The sequence below is a fragment of the Chrysochloris asiatica genome, unplaced genomic scaffold (genome assembly GCF_000296735.1).
Source record: "Chrysochloris asiatica unplaced genomic scaffold, ChrAsi1.0 scaffold00182, whole genome shotgun sequence".
NCBI lineage: Eukaryota > Metazoa > Chordata > Mammalia > Afrosoricida > Chrysochloridae > Chrysochloris > Chrysochloris asiatica.
In genome coordinates, this window is record NW_006408700.1 from 4280976 (window position 1) to 4303817 (window position 22842).

Below are 22842 nucleotides of genomic sequence, written 5' to 3' on the forward strand. Positions count from 1 at the left end.
ACCATCTTTACATGGAGTCCTGGTGTAGTGCTGCAGGATAATGCACTAGGCCACAAGGTCGATTTGAACCACAAGGTTGGCAATTCAAACTCATCAGTCGCTCCTTGGAAACCTTATTACAGGGTCGCTATGAGTTGGAACCAACTCAACAGCACCAATCAACAAACAATCTTTACGTGAGTAGATTACCTCATCTTTCTCTCTTGAAGCAGCTGGTAGATTCAAACCACCAACCTTTAGCATAGCAGCTGAGAGCTTAACCATGGCACCACCAAGAGCTCTAGGGGATCCGGACACCTTTACATGGGGGCTTCACAAAGTTCATGGGAAATGAAGTGAGAAGCAAATGGAATTTTTTCATGAACTTTTGAAAGTGCTCTTGTAATTTTCAAAACCTTCCTAGAGGTTGTGAGGCAGTTGGACCAGCTGGGACTGAGCTTTAGGGAACCTCTTCCGTGAAACAGTACTTTTTTGTCAAGGCTTTTCAGGGGACTTTAGGACATGGAAGGTGTGTCTTCCAAACTATTCTTGGCACAGAGCGTCCGGGTCTCAGGCCTGGCTTCCTTGCTTGTTAGCATTGGATCCTCAGGCTTGTTGGAGTTCTTGTTTACCCATCTGTACTGTAAACAAAGTGGAGTCCTGGTGTGGCACTGTAGGATAAGCAGTGGACTAAAAGGTCAGTTTGAATCACAAGGTTGGCAGTTCAAACCCACCAGGCACTCCTTGGAAACACCCTATACAGGGTGCTATGAATTGGGACCAACTTGACTACACTTCACGACAACAGAACAAAACTATAAAGAAAGGAGCCAAACCTATCTCAGAAGGCTAGCCTGAGAATTGTGAGACATCCACATACGACACGGAGCCCGGCACCTGTTCACACTGAATTGTGGCAGTGTAGGATAAGCACAGGACTGCAAATCACAAGGTCAACAGTTCAAATCCACCAGCTGCTTCTCGGAAACCCTATTCAGGAGTGCTGTGAGTTGGAGCTGACTCAGTGACACTTAACAACAACAACATAGGAGTTCTGGTGTGTCATTGTAGGATAAGCACTAGACTGCTAACCACAAAGTTGGCAGTTCAAATCCACCAGCCACTCCTTGTAAACTCTATACAGGGTTGCTATGAGTCAGAAACAACCCAATGGGACTTAACAACAACATTGTTATGAGGGACCCCCTAGGTGGTGCAAATATTAAGGACCTGGAGGCTTGAATCCATGCAGAATTGTATCAGAAGAAAGGCCTGGCGATCTGCTTCTGAACACTCAGCCACTACCTTACGTAGCACAGTTCATACACACAACGGAATCAAGTTATTATTTCTGTAAAGTCAGAGTCAGGGGAAGGAAGATCAAATGAGCTCGGAAGGTGGACTGACTGACGGCCTTTGTTCTCTTCCATTCCCCCTCTCCCCCTGCTCTCAGGACGGCTCTCTGGGGAACATCGATGACTTGGCCCAGCAGTATGCAGATTATTACAATACCTATTTCTCTGATGTGTACGAGCGGATGGAGGAGCTGCGCAAGCGGCGAGTTTCCCAGGATCTGGATGCGGTGAGTGGGCGTGGCCGCTCCTGTGTAGGCTCCTGATCTAACGCCCCGCTCTGGTCTTTTTAAAGATCTCGGCCTGTCTGCTTTAAGGCCACACTACTATAGGTTGGGGAGAAAAATTCAGATCCCTGAAGGATCAGCTCTGGTTTTCAGCAGACATCAAACAGATGGGGCAATATGATCAAATCTTTACATATGTTGACCGATTGACAATATTGATGGTATTGACCAGTATAGAGTACATTTTTCTGAAGCACGAGGTTGGCTTTCAAACCCACTAGCCGCTTTTCAAAACCCTAGAAGGGTCGCTGTGAGTTGGAACTGACTCAATGGTACTCAACAACAACATGCCCAAACCAAATTGGTCTTCTTTCAGTATTGTTATGGTATTTTTACATCAGCAGTACAATCCTGAATGGATGGATGAAGGGAAGGAGAGAGGGAGAAAAGGAAGGAAAGAAGGTAGAATTCTAGAGAGAAAATTCTGACAAGCAGATATTAATAGATTATTATTTTCTTTTTTTCATCAGTTTAGCCCCTGTGGGGATGGTGTTTAATGGGTAGATCAAGGCTGTTCAGAAGTGTCAGTTGGAGTAGGGACTGAAAGCCATCGCCCCAGGAGCCCCACAGCACAACCCAGGCAGGCACGTAGGAGTCACTGCTGCCAAGGGCTGTTTCCTCTAACGCTGTCCCCTGGCATGTGTAGATGGTGGGGTTCTTGACCTCCTTTAAGCAGTCTCAAGTGACAAGAGACTCCCATGCTCAGTTCAAATGAATTAGACTCTGGTTGGAGCCTAGTTAATGAGAATATGTTTTCCGTTAGCAAGATTGCAGTAGAACAGCAACTTAAATAGTGCACTGACTTCTTTAATGTTGCGATTAAAAAATAAATAAATTGTGGTAAAATGTTTATAGTATCCAATTTACCATTTTTAAGTGTCCTGTTAATTCAGTGACGTTAAGTACGTGGCACGGAGTCTGGTGTGGTGCTGTAGGATAAAGCACTTGGACCACAAGGTCGGTTAGATCCACAAGGTCAGTGGTTCAAACTAACCAGCTGCTCCTTGCAAACCCTATATAGGGGTTGCTGTGAGTCAGAACTGATTCGACTGCACTTAACAACAACAACAATCACGTGGCACAGTGGCAGCAGCAATGGGCTCAAGAGTAACAACAATTGTGAGGATGGCGTAGGACCAGGCAGTGTTTCGTTCTGCTATGCGCAGGGTCGCTATGAGTCAGAATCAATTCAATGACATTGGTGATGGTAGTTATGGGCCGTGGAGTCAGTTCCAACTCATAGTGACCCTGCACAGGGTTTCCGAGGCTCTAAATCTTTAGGGGAGCAGAAAGCTTCATCTTTCTCCTGCAGAACAGCTGGTAGCTTCGAACTGCTGACCTTGAGGTTCGTAGCCCAATTCGTAACCACTACGCTACCAGAGACACTCAGCAACAACAATTACAGTCACAGTGTTATAACCCCATCAGAATTATTTCCCAAACCTTTTCATCATCACAAACAGAAGAAACTTAGCACCCCTTTGTTTTTGTTGTTGTTAAGTGCCCTTGAGCCAGTTCTGACTCATAGCGATCTATGAGGAGCAGCTAATGAGTTTGAACTGCCAACCTTGCAGTTCAAACCGACCTTGCAGTCCAGTGCTTATCCTATAGCACCACATCAGGTCTCCTCTCTTGGAATTCCCAATTCCTTCTCTCCCAGCCTCTGCTAACCTCTAGTATACTTTGTTCTCTCTGCATTTGCCTAGTATAGATCTTTCATATGGTGGTGATGGTGGTGGTTGTGTGCTGTTGACTTGGTTCTGACTCATAACAACCCTGTGTAGAGTTTCTGAGGCTGTAAGTCTTTATGGGAGCAAAGAAGCCTCATCTTTCTCCTGTGGAGCAGCTGGTAGATTCAAACTGCTGACATTGCTAATAGCAGCTCAACCTGTAACTCACTACGCGATTAAGGCTCTTAATCTTTCATATAGACAGGATCATAATATTTAGTCCTTTAGTGTCTGGTTTAGTTCACTTAGCACAAGGATTTTTAAGGATCTTGTCTACCATGGCCTGCACCAGGACTTTGTTGTGGTTTATGACTGAGTGCTACGCTGTTATATGTAAGTAGTAAAGAAAAGTAAAGTAATTCTGATCCTGAATGATCTGTATGAAGTCTGGTGGCAGACTTTGTGGCCTGCCTAGACACTTGAACTATGCAAGGAAATGATTGCCTTCAGTTGGTAGATGGGCTGACCCGTGATACCACACTGAAGAACTCTCACAGATTCTACCTGGGTAAGAGATGGGGTTAGAATACTCGTCCCATGGTATTTGGACACCTTGGAAGAGAACTTCGTAGTAAGGAATGAAGCCTGCCTGTTGGTGGATAAATAAGTTCCTTTCCATTTAGACAGATGGATCTAATTTGGTGTGCTGTGTTCCCGAGCTGCCAAAGACATTCTGGTGAGAAAAACACCCCATGAGTCTAATTAGTTCCCATCCAAGGTGTGAGAATTTGGTGATGGGTAAAATTGATGGGAGCTAATTCAAGCCAGATTGGAAACTCGACTGTTCATTCTTTAAAATCTACTTATGTGAGAAAATTAGGATCCCAGGCTGGCCTGTTTATGTTCTTGTTGTATGCAATCCCACGCAAGTCCCTACAGGAAAGGGAAGCCCTTAGACCATGAAGGATAAAGTTAGGTGCTGTGTGTCACATGTCCTTTACCTGGCTCTGAAATCTACAAGTTCACGTGTGACATGTTGTAAGGCTACCTGTCCTACAGGCTATCTATGTGGCATAATGACTTTCTGAACATTCCTTCCCACAGTGGTTAGCTGATCACAGATTTGAGTCTTGGTTGGACCTCAGTTTTCTTGAAAAGCTACAATTTTCCATGAAGAAGGCCCTTTTTATTGCATCAGAATTTTACATGTATTTCTAGACTTTCAATTCTGCCTTCAGACAAGTAGACAAACTGTTCCTTATTTGGCCATTGGAACAGGTTTGTGTTGTTGGAATTAGGTTGAGGACATGCAACCTAATTCTTTCCTTTGCTTGTTAACAAGCAACCTCAAGGAATCCTGGTGGCACAGTCATTGAAGTGCTCTGCTGCTAAGCAAAAGGTCAGCAGTTCAAACCCACCAGCCACTCTGCTGGAGAAAGATGTGACAGTGTGCTTCCATATATACGACAGTCTTGGAAACCCTATAGAGCAGTTCTCCTCTGTCTGGTAGCATCCCTGTGACTCAGAATTGACTTGAGGGCAGTAGGTAAGCAACCCTCAGAAGAAGCTGACTGACAGATGACTTTGAGAGAAAATAACTGTTCTGAATTGAATTGTGTTTCCCAAAATATGTGTTGTAACCCTAACCCCTGTACCTCTGGTTATCATCCCATTTGGGAAAGGGTTTTCTTTGTTAAGAGTATGTGGTGTGCTTTAAGCCAATCATTTTTGAGATATAGAAGAGCAGATAAGGCACAGAGAATCAAGCCAGGGTGGGGCGATAGATTCCACGCCACATGAAGATCTCCAAGGAACCGAGAAACAGAAGCTGAAAAGAGGCAAAGATCTTCCCCCGAAGCTATAGACAGAGAAAGCCTTCCCCGTGAACCGGTGCCCTGAGGTCAGACTTCTGGCATCCTAAACTAAGAGAACAAATTTCAGTTCATTAAAACCCACGCACTTGTGGTATTTCTATTATAGCAATCCTAGAAAACCAAGACAATAACAACAAGCTGTCAGAGGAATAGTAACATATTAGGAACCGAATGCATTTTATAGAGGAGAAAAGAAGCTTTACATTAGCTATAACTGTCATAGAAAAAGTCATTTAGAAGACAGCCTTGAGTGTGGGGAGCTTTAGGTGTTGGGGTAAAATTACTGGCTTATGAGGTTTTCATTACAAACTATCTGGGTGAATTCTGTGGACTAAGGGACGAGTCTGCAGAATTAATTCTTTGGCTATATGTGTTTGTGTTTAAAAAGCTAAAGAAGTATTGTCATTTAGAGCTAATTCCATGTCAACCGGAGAACAAACAGACAGACAAAAGACTCGGCCCGCAGAGATCTCCAACTTAACCCTGAAAAATAAAGGTTCCCATAATTAGGTTAGTAATTAACTTTCTGGACCGTCTGTGATGCCCCTGTCTAGTATTTCATCACCTGGCTCCTCACTGGACAGACAGAGCATTTGATAAAGTATCATTGGGCCCAGCAATTTAGATGAAGACAACAGTGCAGATGGGTAAAAATTCAGCCGGAGAAGACAGGCTTATGATTCAGATTTATAACGATGGCAAGGACATTTATTTCTCACCAAATGGGCCCTAAAGGCTCGGTACGTTTGGATCTGTCCGTTGTCTCTGCTGGGCATGGAGACATTAGTGCTTCTGAGCAGTTGGGATGTTGCCCATCCTTCCACATATTTGGCACGATGCTTTGCACTGTGCGTGTTTTTTTGGCTGGGAAAAACTTTGATCGGAAATGACAGCAGCTTTCCAAGTCCATAATGGGTCCATGTCTAGTGATACTAAGTCTGACATCTGTCAAAGTGACTGCTGTGGCCAGGAAAGGGACATGCTCAAGGTGGCCTCTTTGAAATGGAGTCTGCTTGAGGCTTGGCAGACAACAAGTCCCACCCACAGACCTAAGTACTGCTGATGGCAGATGTATAAACCACCAGGGCCCCGCCTCACCCAGGTGCCAAATCATCACTCATGACTGTGCTCACAAGGGAGAGGGGGCGTGGCACAGGCTCACACCCAGGTCCCAGGATTTGGGATGCAGTATAAACTATTGCATATTATAACAGGTGAGTGGGGATATCAGAGCCGCTGCTGATGGTGAAAGTCTGATTCTGAGCCCTAAGTATTGTGGTTTTAATAATTTCTCTTTCTTAGACTAAGATATAAAGAGCTTAGAAGTGCTGTGGGTTAGACACTGGGCTGCTAACCACTAGGTCAGCGGTTCAAACCCACCAACTGTTTCATAGGAGAAAGATAAGGCTGTCTGCTCCCCTAAAGATTTATAGTCTCAGAAACCCTATAGAGGGTCTATATGAGTCAGCACTGATTTGAAGGCAGTGTGCATATGAAGACATAGGCAATGATAATTGTGACCACCATGAGTGGCTATTCTTGGGGTTTCTTCAGACTGTAATGCCCCCACATCAAGTAAGGTCCTTCCTGAAGAACCCTAGTGAGAAGAGGCTGAGGGGTTGGACAGACTTGGGTTCAAATTCTGGCTCTTTTACTTATATAGCAAATTGCATAACTTCTCCAAGCCTCAGTTTCTTCATTTATAAGATGATGGTAAATATCTCATGAAGCTACTATGAGAATTAAATGAGAAAACAGATATAAGTGGGTTAATGTGCCAGACTGCAAAGCCGTTTGAACTGCAAGGTCGACGGGTCAAGCTCACCAGTTGCTCCCTGGAAACCCTATGCAGGGTCTCTATGGGTCGGAACCGACTCAATGGCACTTAACAACAACAACAACAACAGTACATTATAAATGGAGTCCTGGTGTGGTGCTGTAGGATAAACACTGGACTGGAAGGTCAGTTTGGACCGCAAGGTTGGCTCTTCAAACTCACCATCTGCTCCTTGGAAACCATACTGGGCTGCTATGAGTCAGAACCAACTCAACAGCATTAAACAGTAAGAACATCTTTTTACTTTGAGAAATTTCAACATACATAAAGGAAACAGCAACATATAAATTGTTGTTGTTAAATACTTTCAAGTCAGTTCCAACTCATATCAACCCTGTATGGGGTTTCCAAGGAGCAGCTGGAGGGTTTGAACTGCCAACCTTATGGTTCAAACCAATCTTGCGGTCCAGTGTTTTATCCTACAGCGCCACACCAGGACTGGGTATGTAATATAATGACCCTGTGCCTGCTACCAGCTTCCTGATGTGGCACCATAGGGTAAGCTCTCGACTGCAAAGTAGTCTGATCTGCAAGGTCAGACTCACTAGCTGCTCCTTGGAAACCCTACACAGGGTTTTTTGTGGGTCAGAACTGACTCAGTGGCACTAAACAACAATAGTACCAGCCTCACCAATCACCAACTTTCTGCTGTTCCTGTTTCATCTCAATTTCCTTCTTCCACTTGATTACTCTGATCTGGTAGTGTAGTGGTTACGAATCGGGCTGGGAACCTTAAGGTCAGCAGTTCGAAACTACCAATTGTTCCATGGGAGAAAGATGAGGTTTTCTGCTCCTGTAAAGATTTACCACCTCAGAAACCCTGTACAAGGTCTCTGTGAGTCAGAACCGACTCCACGGCACATAACCACCACTACCACCACCTGATGGTGTAGTGGTTGCAAGTCAGGCTGCTAACCTCAAGGTCATCGGTTCAAAACTACCAGCTATTCTTTGGGAGAAAAGTGAGGCTTTCTGTTCCTGTAAAGATTTACAGCCTCAGAAACCCTAGACAGGGCTGCTATGAGTCAGAACAAATCCACGGCTCATAACCACCAATCACCACCACCACCTCTTGATTAATACTAATTTTTTTTATTACACTTCTGTTTTTGTGTTAATTTTAGATGCAGTGAAATGTTTAAATCTATAATTCTGTCAAATATACATGACCCCATCATAATACAGAACACGTCCATTGCCCTGGAAAGTTCACTGCGTCCCTTCCCACTAAGTCTGGCGCATTAACCCACTTCATCTGTTTTGATCACTTCTGAATATGTGACTGGCATATAATAGGTGCTCAGTAAGTATTTGTTAAAATCCATTTGTGTAGGTAATGATGTTTTTTCCTAAAAAATTAGTGAGCATCAAGCCCGTAGCTGGGATGTTGTTCCTCTTGAAACACAGATAAAAGATTTCATCGCCACCCCAGAAAGGTCAATATTTAATTGGGACCAGGGGCAAGTAAACAGACTATTAAAATGCTGTGCAGGGATGTAGAAGATGGTTCCTGACCTAGTTTAGAAGTGATGGGCAGTGTGGAGGAGGTGATGCCCAAGTCTAACCGTGAAGAGCATGGTGGTTAGCCTGATTTTAGTGGAAGGCTAACCATTAGCAGAAGTCATAGTTTGCCTAGAGGCCCAATGTCGAGAGAAAAAAATGTGGCCTGTCCGGACAATTGCAAGGAGTTTACTGTGCCTGGAACTGAAGGCCTAAAAGACTGGGAGCAAAGAGATACATGCTGTTCTTTCACAGACTCTTAGATTGTTCACCATATCCAAGAATGTGGTTCTGGTGCATCGCCATTCACAAGACAAAACAAAAATCATTGTTATTTCACAAGAGGTGACTGGCTGGGCCTCGGTGAACTTGTTCTTTACTTTCCTTGTGGCTTTGGGAACATAGGCACACAGAGTACAGTGGGGTTTTGTTTTTTAACAACAAAAAAATGGAATAAACTTGAAAATAAAATTATTTGCTGCAGACAGCAAGGCTGTGAAAAGCAGTTTTCTTGTTTAAGTTCCCTGAATATTCCAGAAGCAAATGTGAATGCTTAGGTCACTGCTGCCAATAATCCATTGCCAGGGAGTCAGTTGTAACCTTAGAGGCCCAAACAGGTCCCATAGGGTCTCCAAGGTTGTAATTTTTACAGAAGCTGGCAGCCGACTCTCTCACCCATGGAGTGGCTGGTGGGCTTCAACCTCCAACCTTTCGGTCAGCAGCCTAGAGCTTAACCCCAACACCACCTGGAATTGGGGTGGCTCCCTAGAAACACAGGACACAAGTGGACTTCCCTGAATTCTCATTCTCATTTTCATAAGGTGAGGATGAAAATTCTGTTGCAGTTGCCCCGAACTTTCGTACCGAACTGCGAAAGTCTAGTTGTTGCTCGAAAGGGTGTGAATTTTCGCTTTGTTTCCTTTTAGCATAGCTAGCTGTGGGTGGCTTGTGGGTGGCTGTGATGCTGGCAGCTACTCCACCTGTGTTTCAGACGTCAGTCAGGTCACCTGCAATGGACAGGTTTCAGCAGAGTGGTACTGTAGGGGAAGAGCTGGACTGCTAATTGTAAGGTCGGTGCTTCAAACTCATTACCGTTCCTTGGATACCCTATACAGGGTTGCTATGAGTCAGAAGCAAGTTGACATTTTAACCACAACAGCAACAATAATAAAGAAGGCATATGCAATAAACTTCTGAGCATTTAGTCACTGAAAACTTTAAAAAACATTGACTAAGTGCCCGGAGATGAGCTCCTCAGGTTGGAAGGCATTCAAACTAGAACTGGTGGAGAAGTTCCTCAAAGGACAGTTGACCTTAATATTGTGGATGGAGCAACACTTTCAGGACCTTCATTTTCTGATGGGGCACAACTCAAAATGAGACGAAACAGCTGCAGACATCATTAATAATCAGAATGTGGAATGTATAAAAAGTTTGCATCTAGGACGTTTGGAAGTCATTCAAAATGAAATAGAATGCATAAAGACCAACATCCTAAGTATTAGTGAGCTAAAATGTACAGGTACTGGGCATTTTGAGTCAGTCATTTGGTTTGCAATGTCTGGAATGGCAAATTGAAGAGGCATGATGTCATATTCATAGCAAACAAAAGAGAACATTTTAAGATCCATCTTGAAGTACAATGCTGTATGTGATAGGATAAAATCTATACACCTACAAGGAAGACCAATCAATACCACTGTTACTCAAATTTATGCGCCAACCACCAAAGCCAGTGAGGAAGAAATTTAAGAATTTCACTAACTCTTCCAGTCTGAAATTGATCAAACATCCAATCACGATGCATTGATAATTACTGGTGATTGGAATGCAAAGAGGAAGGATCTGTACAAGGTCTTGGTGGTAGAAGTGATGCTGGAGAGCACATGATAGAATTTTCCAAGATTAATGACTTACTCCTTGCAAATGCCATTTCAACACCATAAACAGCAGCTATACAAATAAACAGGACTACATCTGTGGAAGGAGTTCTGGTGTGGTGCTATAGGATAAGCGCCAGACTGTTAACCACAAGGTTGACAGTTCAAACCCACCAGCTGCTCCTTGGAAACCTTATATAATGTTGCTGTGAGTTGAAACTGACTCAATAGCACTTAACAACAACAACAGCATCTGTGGAAAGGAATGACAGAGAAGCTCAGTATCATTATGCAAAACAAGGCCAGCAGGGGACTGCAGAGCAGACCATCAATTGCCCATATCAATTGCAAGTTCAGGCTGAAGGTGAAGAAAATGAAAACAGTCCCACAAGAGCCAAAATATGACTTTGGGTATATCCAACTGAATTTACAGACCATCTCAAGAACAGCTTTGACTCATTGAACACTAATGACTGGAGCCAACAAGAGCTGAGGATGACATTAAGAACTTCATACTTAAGAAAGCAAACAGTCGTTAAAAAGACAGGAAAGGAAGAAAAGACTAAAGTGGATACCAGAAGAGTCTGAAGCTTGCTTTTTTTTTTTTTTTTTTAAGTTTTTATTGTGAACCAATTGATAGTTTACATGGGAGAACATCGGCTTTACACCATCGTTTCATTGCAATGAGTACAATCTCCTCCATGCATCATCATTCAACAGTATTTGCTTCCATTCCTTTTTGGGGGGAGGGGATATACACAGAAACACTCAGGAATATATAATAATTTAAACAACCAAAGAGCACATTCTGCAAGTTTGACTCCTATCTGCCAAAACCCAGTCCCTCTCTTTCCATGAGTCCAGAGTTTCAGCTGCTCCCTCTCTCCATGTCCTCATCTCTGCCTCCATCTCTGGTGTTACTTCTTCTCTGAATAGGGTCCCGCACTCCACTTGTGCTCTTCTCTCTCGATGGCCCTAGGGTCCTCTGTTTCTGTACTGTAAAATTAACTACTCCATCGTTTTTGTTACAAATTAGTCACAATTAATCATGAAAACAGTTAGTTACTATTGAATCATGAGAGTCTTGTCCCCATTTCTTTTCACCAGACCCATCTAGACAAGATGAAAAGTATTCAGTGGGAACTCTATCTTCCCTCGCACACTCTTAAATTAAACTCCCTCTTGAAAACTTGTAAGCCAGTCACTTCGTGCCTTTATTGCTCCCTCATTTTAGGTAGCCAATGTCTAAGTTGCCTGTCCCCATCTACCCTGTGTACAGAGCGGATACAATTGATATGAAGCCTTTGAATGTAGAATGGCTAAAGCAACTGGAAGCAATGATGAAATAAAAAGAGCTGAACAAAAATATTTGAAGGATAGTTTGAGAAGAAGAAGTATAGTATTAAAATGAAATGTGCAAAGACCTGGAGTTATAAAACCAAAAGGGAAGAACATGCTCAGTATTTCTCTAGCTGAAAGAACTGAAGAAAAAAACTCAAACTTTTGAGTTGCCATATTGAAGGATTCTATGGGTAAAATACTGAGTGATGCAGGAAGCATCAAAAGACAATGGAAGGTATACACAGAATCACTGTATCAAAAAGAAATGGTCGTAAACACACGCATCACCATTGGGGAGAAATGGGGTAAAAGCAGCAATGAAGCGGCGAGCTAAGCCTCACAATATTCAGAGGGCTTCTGTGGACCCAGCTGGGGACCTGGTTGGCAAGCAGTGCGAGGGGACCCGAGGACTCATGGGCCCAGAGTCAGTGACATGGCCACAGAGGACTCAAGTGGAGAATGGAGCTGCCGGCTGATGGGAAGAGAGGGCATGTGCACAAGAACACCCACACTTGCAGATGACGCCCACGTGACCGGGACTGGATGCCTGGAAGATCAGAGCTCAACCAGGAGAAGAAAGAAGGGGGGTGGGGAGGGGGGGAAGAAGACTGAGCTGATCCAAGCTGATGAACTTAACCTATGCATATGAATGCAGTGACACAAAAGAGGCGATAAATCCTTACAGCAAGAGATACTGTAGTGAATAATGGTTATCAAGACGGATTGTGAGTGTTGGAAATGCAAGGGTAGATGTTTTGTAGCAAGGAAGAGAGCGATTATTTCTCCAGTCTAGGAGCGGAGGTCTCTGGGACCACCAACAGATAAGAGCCAAGAATGGGACCCCACCCAGAGAACCGGGGATGCCTGAGATGGAGACAGAGATGATGACATGGAGGGATGAAGCAGCTGGGGACTTTGGATCCAGAGAGGGAGAGGAACTGTGGGCCAAAGACTGAGGGGGAGGGGGGAGTGGGGGAGTGTAGAGCACGGGCTTCTAGGATATGCCCTTTGGTCGGAAGACGATGCATGGATGGGATTGGAACCATGGCAATGTAATGATATATGATGGAATGAATATGGAACTGAGGTTCTCTCATGTAAACTATCATATAACTCACAATAAAACATTAAAAAAGAAAGAAAGAAATGGTTGATGTTCAACCATTTTAAGAGGTAGCATATTTCAAGAACTGATGGTACTGAGGGGAAGTCCAAACCGCACTGAAAGCCTTAGGGAAAAAGAAGACTCTAGGAGTTGGAGTCCTGGTGTGGCGCTGCAGGATAATGCACTGGACTGAAAGGTCAGTTTGAACTGCAAGGTCGGTGGTTCAAACTCATTAGCTGCTCCTTGGAAACCCTGTACAAGGTTACTATGCGTCAGAACCGACTCAATGGCACTTAACAACAACAACAACAGGAATTGACGGAAAACCAATTGAAATGTTTCTAGAAACTGCTGCCCTGAAAGTACTCACCAACTAGTGTCTGCCAAGACATTTAAGGATACTAGTCCATGCCAGCATCCTGGAAGACATGCATGTCTGTACCCATTCCAAAGAAAGGTGCTGCTACAGAATACAAAAATGATCAATCAATATCATTACTATCACACACAAGTAAAATTTTACTGAAGGTAATTAAAAATGGTTATAGCAGTACATCCACAGGGAGCGGCCAGGAATCCAAGCTGGATTCAGAAGAGGATGTAGAATGAGGGATATCAATGCTGACATCTGATGAATCATGGCTGAAAGCAGAGAGCACCAGAGGGATGTTTACTTGTGCTTTGTTGACTATGCAAAGGCATTCAACTGTGTCTATCATAAGAAAATAGCATTGCAAATTTCAAAACACTTAATTTTGCTCATGAGGAACCTATACATACACCAAGAGGCAGTCATTGGACCAGAACACGGGGATACTGCATTGTTTAAGGTCAGAAATACACACATTGATAAGATGTGTATCAGCGCCTTTAAACATACTTACTCAGGTTGTAAGCTGAGCAAATCATCTGAGAAACTGGACTATAGGGAGAAAATCACAGCATCACGATTCAGTTGGTAAGTGCCATGTAGTCACTTCTACCTTATAGTAACTCTGTATAAGGTTTCCAAGGAGCGGCTGGTGGGTTTGAATTGCCAACCTTGTGGTTAGCAGTTCCGTGCTTATCCTACAATGCCACCCCAGGTCTCCATCAGGATTAAAGGAAGATTTAAGACCTGTGATATTCAGGTGACACATCCTTACTTGCTGAAAGCAAAGAGGACTTGAAGCATTTTTTGATGAACATCAAAGAATATAGCCTTTAGTATGTATTAACCCCAGAGTACAACCTTTAGCTTTTTACTGTTATTACTTAAAAAATATTACCTGCTTCTAGCTCCCTCCTTTTCAGCGCTTGCATTAGAAATGGAGGCTTAATTCAGCAACTGCTAGGTTTGAGAGTAAGTCAACTGCTGTTATCTCTGGATACTCTTTGGCTCTTTATTTATAAGGGATCATTTGAGAAACTTTCTACAGTGACTTAAAATATGAAGATGTTCTAAATTTATGCTGTAGCATTACCTTTCTATCTCATGGGTCCTATCAGAAACTGCTGGAACTTGAAAAAAAAAAAAAGTCAAGGGCAAGTCCAAGTCGAATTGGAAACACATCATGAATATTGGTGGACATCTGGATGTGTTTGTGCGGGTGTGGGTGTTGTGTTTTAATACCAGTGACAGCAGACATGACTCTTAACAAATGTGCCAAAAAAAGGAAGGCAGATTCCCATCTGAGATTTTATAGGGTGTTTTTGTTTGTGTGTGTAGGTCCTGTCCCCCTCGGGTGTGGGGTTTGCTTCTCCAACATAATTCCTTTGATCTCTTGGAATCTGTTTTGGTGTTTTCTCTTCATTGCACCAGTCACTTAACTCATGAAGAATAAACCTTTCATTCTAAAGCAGAAGTTTAACTTAAGGGAAAATTCACCACTGAATAGCTTTGATGCATCTTTAAAATGCCTGTGATATTATGATCATCATCAATGAAGCTGTTCTGCATCATCGATCATCAGTATAACTTCCCACCTCTAAAGCTCAGGATATTTTGTCTGCCTTGGCACTACGCGAAGTATAGCCAGGAACTAGGAAGTAAGGGATAAAGTGGGAGAAGATCATACAAATTAGGCTGAAAATTAGCACAGTGGTGACGTTCTAAAAAACACATTACAGTATATGAGACATTCATGTCAATTACCTTACTTAGTGTTTTTAATAACCCCATGAGATGATTAGTAATTTTGTGATCTCAGTTGGGTAGAGGTAGGAATTAATGCTCTGAAACATACAAAACAGTTGCCATCGAATCTATTCCAACTTACAGCAGCCCCTACCACACATGTGTCAGAGTAGAGCTGTACTACTATGGATTTTGAATAGCTGAAATTGCAGTCACTCAGGTAGGGAGCTCTGGTAGCGAGCTCTGGTAGTGTAGTGGTTACGAATCGGGCTGCGAACCGCAAGGTCAGCAGTTCGAGACTAACAGCTGCTCCACGGGAGAAAACTGAGGCTTTCTGCTCCTGTAAAGATTTACAGCCTTGGAGGGTCTGTATAGGGTCGCTATCCACAGCACTTAACAACAACAACAACAGGTAGATTGTTAGGGATTCAAACCTCCAACTCTTCACTGATTTGCCTTTACCGTTTCCACCACCCAGGCTACCGTAATAGTGGGGACAGCCCTGGGAAGCAGCAGTCACTGACCTGGACCTTCTCTGTGGTAAAGCTCAGGCTTGGCACTACCCAATAGGAGTGGGACCACTGGAATCCTGGTGTGGCTCTTGTAGGATAAGCACTGGACTGCTAACCACAAGGTCTGCAGTTCAAACCCACCAGCTGCTCTTCGGAAAAGCTGTACAGGGTCACTATGAGTCAAAACCGACTCAAAGACAACAACAACAACAACACTGGAGGTGGCAATGCCTCCTTTACTGGATTGTCGTAAAGGAACAATAAGGTGTAGTATGCAAAGCATTTGGCACAGTTCCAGTAAATGGTAGATTACAGTGCAACCAACACTTGTAATAAACATCAGGATTTACAGTAGAAATACAAGTCGCGTAGTTGTGTTGTTAGGTACCGTTGAGTCCTAGCAACTCTGCATAGAGTGTTCCAGGCTGTAGATCTTTACGGGAGCAGAAAGCCTCATTATCCTTCTCCCTCATAGTGGCTGGTGGGTTTGAACTGCCAACCTTGTGGTTAGCAGTCCAGTGCTTATCCTACAATTTCAGCAGGTAGGTTTTAAGTTGCCTTCTGGATTGCCATCTTATTTTCGACTCATTCTCACTTCCCTTTACTCTTTGGGTATAATACACATGCACACTCACAAACAGACATGGGTGATGTTTTACTACAGCAAGTTGGCTATTGTTGTGTGCCGCTGAGTCGATCCCAACTCCTAATGAGCCCATGTAACAGAGTAGACCTGCCCCCTAGCGTTTTCGAGGTTATAATCTTTATGATGGAGTCCTCGTGTGCTGCCGTAGGATAAGCACTGGACTACAAGGTCAGCGGTTCAAGCTCACTAGCCACTCCTCAGAAACCCTATACAGGGTCACTATGAGTCAGAACCAACTTGTCAGTGCTTAACAACAACAAACAGCAATGTTCAGGGGGCAGGGCCTGTTTGCCAGATGCTGGTGGGTTTGAACCACCAAACTTTTGCTTAGGCAGCCAAGCACTTAATTGTTACTCCAACAAAGAGGGTTGTTAGGTTGCCGGAGAGCAGCATCTGATAATGGGAGGACCGCAAATGAAGATTAACAGGAAAGAGCAAAAACATAAAAAGTAGATTGTTGTTGTTAAGAGCCGTCGAGTCGATTCCAACCCATAGCAACCCTGTATAGGGTTTCCAAGGAGCAGCTGGTGAGCCTGAACCACCAACCTTGCAGTTCAAACAGGTTTGCAGTCTGACGCATCAGCCCACAGCGCCACACCGAGAATTGAAAAAGTTCAGCAGCCTGGCCGCCGAAGCAAACAACATACAAGTGCTTTGTGAATTCTGTAGACAATACGGAGTCCGAACGAATCAGTTAAATTACATTCCTTAACACTGTTTTAAAACACAGGAGATAAAAAACTTTAGAAAAAGAACATTCAGAAAGTGGAACTACAATGAACACATTTGGTTACTTTACTTTTTAACTTTGTTTTAAAACTCTAATTTATTAAACAAAATAGTTGAAATTTTTGTATTGGCTTCTATAATATTGTAATTCCAGCGTATAATTGCTTTTATTATTTTAGATGTTTTCAGTTGTGGCATGCAGTATTTTTCCTGAGAGCATGTGGTGGGGCATTGGGGAAAACAGTAAAAGAAAAACATTTACTGGGTTTCTGGTGTGTTCCAGTAACACTTACTTGGAAGTTTCTACTAAAATAGAAAATATAAACCATGTTGCAGGAGGATCATGTTGCAATAGAGCCCAAGAGCCAAAGATTTTCTTATTCTTATTCATATGATCCACTTACCACAAAGTATAGCTCTCGCTGAGGTTGCATGGAGATAGGCTAAACACTTGTTGTTTGGTGATGTCGAGTTGGTTCTGACTCACAGTGATCTGTAAAGGGTTTCCGACGAGCGTTTGTGCGTTTGAACCGTCACTCTGGCAGTTAGTAGTCCAGTGCATATACTATACACCAGGACTCCGGGGTAAGCACTGTTGTTGTTTAAGTGATGTTGAGTCAGTTCTGACTCATAGAGACTCTATATAGTGTTTCCAAGAAGCAACTGGTAGGTTTGAACTACCGACCATTTGGTTTTTGATTCTACAGTGACTCAGGTGATTCTACTATGAGTCGGGAGCCCTGGTGTGTCATTGTAGGATAAGCACGGGACTGCAAGGTGGGTTTGTTGGAAACAACAACAATACCATGACACCAAGCTAAGCACTTGTGAGTGATGTTGAGTTGATTCCAACTCATAAAAACCCTGTATAGGGTTTCCAAGGAGCGGCTGGTGGGTTTGAACACCAACCTTGTGGCTCAAACCCACCTTGTAGTAGAGTCGAGTTCATTATCCTACAGCACCACATCAGCTGCCCACTAGGGAAGTAGAAAAAGTAAAGGAAGTGATACTTGTTGGGAGGCAGCTTAACTGGACTCACCTGGGAGAGCCTGGGCCCAGACTCTGAGTGATTGGAGCAAGGACAGTAGGATTGTCAGCATATCTTGCGCATCATTGCTATTCACTGAGCTGAGAGAAACAAACATCTAGGGTTTAGATTAAGGAGTGAGCCCATATGATGTAGTGGTTAAGCACTGAGCTGCTAACCAAAAGGTCTGCAGTTCGAATCCACCAGCTGCTGTGCAAGAGACAGATGTGACAGTCTACTTCTATAAAGATTGACAACCTTGGAAACACTACAGAACACTTTCACCCTGTCCTGTAGGACTGCTAAGAGTCAGAATCAAATCAATGGCCCTGGATTTGTTTGTTTTTGTTATTCTTATAAGTGGAGTCCCTGGGTTATGCAAACAATTGATGCGCTCAGGTGTTCACTGAAAGGTTGGAGGTCCAACAGAGGCACCGCAGAAGAAAGACCTGGCAATCTTCTGAAAAATCAGCTCTTGAAAGCCTATGGAGCACAGCTGTAACTGATACACATGAGGTCACCATGAGTGAAATCAACTAACTCATAGGTAACTGGTGGATAGACAAGGTTTTTCCTAATCAATAACCTTTTAAAGTTAGATGTGATAGTTGATTGTTTTTGATAAAACATTGATCAAATAAGCTCTGGTAGCGTAGTGATTACCAGTCGGGCTGCCAACCTCAAAGTCAGTAGTTCAAAACTACCAGCGGTTCCACAGGAGAAAGATGAGGCATTCTGCTCCCATAAAGATTTGCAGCCTCAGAAAGCCCGTGCAGGGTTGCTATGAGTTGGAGCCAACTCCATGGTACTTAACAACAACAATAACAACCATCTGAAAGCACATAGTACATGCTCCCTTCCTTCACAATGCTCCCATGGGCTGTTTTTAATAAGTATTTTTTTATTGTGATATAATTCATGTGCCATAAATTCATTCTCCTAGCGTATACAACTCAGTGGTTTTTACTATATTCAGGCTGTGCAACCCTTAAACTACCAAATGTCAGAATCTCATATTACCTTGAGTTCTATTTTTCACCTCTTTATCACAAGTGCATAATAAATATGTTGTCCACACTATAGCACCTATGGTTAGGACAGTTCCCAGCGTGGAATGGTCAGTGAGTATTTTTTAAATGAATGGATGGCAATAACTTACATTTTGGAGGTCCTTGGATTTCTGTCCTCAAAAAGCATCTTTCTTAATGTCTTTCTTGGCTTTTAAAATAAAGAAAACTCTCTTAAAGTAAGATTTGGGGAAGTAAGGTTCTGCAAAACAAGTGGCTTTATTCCAGAATGAGGCCACTGGTTAATAAAGTAAGAAAAATGTTACAGAGGTCAAAGATCATAAATGGAGGAGTTAAGGCTCTGCCCATGAAAGCACATTTGATCATGAAAAGGACCTTTTTTGTGGTTATGTAAGCATGTGTGTCTGTGGTTCTTAGGGACCACCTATTGTCTTTATAATAGGTAATCAACATGTAAAAATCAAGAATCCAATGAGGATAAACCACATCAAACCTGAGCTAGAGGAGTAAAATGCACGTAGTCCTTCAGTTCCTCAGGACTGATTGAGCACTGCCAAGCTTGTGCTGTCTCCCTGCTGAGTTGTCTGTTGTGTCTGATAGAGAACTCTCCAAGGCAGCAACTTTTGTTTCTTGTTGAATACTGCCAAACCTTTTGTATGGTCACATGGAACTGCAAAGTAACCGAGAGAAGAAAGAATACAATGTTGAAAGAGTGGGACTGATGAGTGGATCAACACAAACTCTTCATAGTGGAGGAAAAGACTTGCATTACCTGGCTTCCAGGCCTTCCTGAAGTGTGCGGCAGCTCCAACAGGGGGCGCCCCCTCACCCCTGGCCTCTCTTCCCTGCTTCCTTTTCCTTTCTGTTCTGCACAGACTGGACCTGGGACAGTTCTGTGCCCTCTTCATAGACTTGACTGCCCTTTAACCTTAGCATGTTAGTACTTCTTGTCTGCCTAGGGGTCACCTACATGCGGATGTATGAGTGAGTGTGTATGTGTGCACATTTACCAGCAAAGAATGGTGGCCAGGAATAGTGGAAAATACCATAAAGAGCAGGAAGGGAGGACAGAGAAAATACACCTTGTGCAATGCACCTTCTCAGTTCCCTCCACGCCCCTCGTGGTTCTTAGTAATTGGTTCAAAGGCAAAACGTCTTAAGAGTCAGCTTCTGTTCCCATCCTGTTCCTTCTAGGGCTGGGTACCTTCAGAATGATACCTTTCCCATCAACGTCCATTGCTCTGGGCAGCTCTTCCTCACCTTATCCAGCCTTCATTCCCTTCTCTCCTTCCACCACCTACTCTTCCATCCACCTGGCCCATCCACACACCTGCGCCTTCACCTTCACCACAGTCACTGAAAATAGCTGCCAACAGTGCTCAGAGGCCAGATGCCTTCACTCCCACAGATGTTGGGAAGGAGTCATTTGAATTCTCAAATTAGAACATTGACTGTTTTTCCATGGAAATGTGTGCATCATGAGAAAAACTGGACTTTGAGTTCTGACTGGGGGAGATGTACACTTTTGCTAACATAAAAGCTCAGTTTTTTACCTAAAAACAACCAACCCCACCCCCACCCTCCGGAAATTTTCAAGATAACCTTTGGGGCTAGTGCTGGGAAGTGGCCTGTGTGGTGATGCACAACTCAGGCATTTTCTCAGGGGGAGATGAGCTGATTTGAGGGTGGGACCAGGGCAGAGAGTAGACCTGTCGGACAGGTCAGTATAGAACAGGCATTCTTCTCATTACTGGGTGATGGGCCACTGGCCTGGCCCGAGATGAGAATTTTGAACACAAGCCAACATTTTAGTCAGACTTGAATGTAGTCATCAGTCCTTGATATTTGTTTGCTTGTTATGGCTGTAATTCTTACGTAAGAATACGTCTGAAGGGTTTCATGAGGAGGCCCCAGGGAGAGCAATATGCTGATAGGAATGAAATGTGTTCCTGAACTCTAAGGTGCTAAATGCTTTTGTTTAGAACTTCCAAAAGAAGCACTTGGTCCACGTTTGAGGCTATTGTAATTTGTGGCGGTTTATTGAATGGTGTGACTGTGTGCATATAAGAAGCCATGACGGTGCTGTGGGTTAAGTGTTGCACTCAGCAGTTCAAATCCACCAGTGGCTCCTCGGGAGAAAGATGAAGCAACAGATTTTGTAAATATTTGCAACCTCAGAAACCCTATCTACTCTCTCCTCTAGGGTTGGTTTGAGTCAGAATAGGCTCCTTGGCAGTGGGTGTTGGTGGGTGGGAGTGTACAGACTCTGAATTCCCGTGCTCAAGCTTAGAGAGAAAAGAGTCCCATCACCAGCTTCCCAGTAGAGAGGTAACCAATGTACCTATATCACCTTCTGGTGATTCTGAGGCATGGACGCTAATAGGTTGGACCTGGTAGCGTAATGGTTACGAATTGGGCTGCAAACCTCAAGGTCAGTAGTTCGAAACTACCAGCTGTTCCATAGGAGAAAGATGTACAGGGTTGCTCTGAGTCGGAACCAACTCCACGGCACATCACCACCACCACAGAGATCCAAAGCGTTGGTGGTATAGTGGTTAGCTTAGCTGCCTTCCAAGCAGTTAACCCGTGTAGGGTCTCGGAACTGGCTCAACAGCACTTAACAACTAGAGAAGGAAGGAAGGGTCTGGCTGTAAGGAACTGGCCAGACAGGATGGCATATTCAGGAAGAATGGAGAGAAGAACTAGGAGCACTGAGGCCCAGGAAAGAACTGTCCACAGGGGGCAGTAGTGAGGAGGGCCAACTTTTTTGAGTTAAGGTTAGCTTTTACTTAATCATGTAGTAATTATGTGTGGCGGCAGGTTAATGCATTGGACTACAAGGTCAGTTTAACCACAAGGGCGACTCCCTGCAAACCCTATACAGGCACTTAACAACAACAACAACAACAACAACAACAACATATGCATTGACACTGAATGTCAAGAGAGTTGTTATCATGAAGAGTACCTGCCTCCTGTCTACCACCTTCCTCAACACTGGAAAGTCTTTATTCTAGGCTCTCCACTCTGTTCTGAATACCACATCCTCCGCAGGCTCTGCCTTCGCTCCCCAAGAGAACGGCCACAAATTTCCATGGCTGTTTTCTCAGTCTCTCCTCCTCTGGTATCTTTTCTTTTCTGCCTGGCATTACTGGTCAGACACTTGTCCCTTCTCTTCCAAATGATAAGCCCCCGAGGGCTGTATTTTTGTCCAAGGTGCCATTCTGATTTCAGTTCTTTGGGGTATATTCCTTGTAGTAGAATTGCTGGGGGTTCTATGTGTCAAAAGCACCAATGTGTAGAGAAATGCCCCAAATAGTGTAATTGAATGTACTTATTGTAAGTAGACCTGATTCAAATCAGGTCTCCACAGTCCAGAAGTATCAAGAAGGCTCTTTGAAGAGGGGATTCTGAAAACAGGATCTGTAGGTGGGGTCATGGCAGGATGATCTCTTGAATGTCATTGTAAATTCCTTTCCTGTTGGTTTCTCAGGAGATAACCAGAATGCATGCAGGGTGCAGGGTAGTCAGTTGTAAAAACAGAATCATTAAGAACATGCCATAGACTATAAAACACAGCTTCCTGTCAAGTTTGGAGTTCCTGCTTCTTCAAACAGACTGCACATCAGTAAGTCTCCATAGATAATTCTCCTAAGCTGTGATGTTTGGCTTGAAGGTGACTTTAGAAAAATCCACTCCTTAAAGGCTCAAGGTTCAAGGATATACACCTTAGGGCAAATTGCCTGCGTGGGTCACCCCAACTCCCATGACCCCAGAAACCTGCATTCCAGAATACAAATGATTTCTCATATGTTAATTTTATGTTTGGAGTCCTGGTGTGATGCTGTGGGTTAATGTGCTGGACTGCAAAGTTGGCTTGAACTGCAAGGTCGGAGGTTTAAGCTCACCTACCACTCCTTGGAAACCCTATACAGGGTCACTGTGAGTCAGAACTGACT

General features: G+C 43.6%; 1 protein-coding gene across 1 annotated transcript in view; it reads left to right on the forward strand.

The window, feature by feature from the left end:
* The window catches only part of SASH1 (SAM and SH3 domain containing 1), a 237295-nt gene that overhangs the window by 55014 nt on the left and 159439 nt on the right, over positions 1-22842 (forward strand). The window contains exon 2 of the mRNA XM_006872057.1: positions 1433-1561. Coding sequence (XP_006872119.1) covers positions 1433-1561 — 129 coding nt within the window. The remainder of the gene's footprint in view (positions 1-1432; positions 1562-22842) is intronic.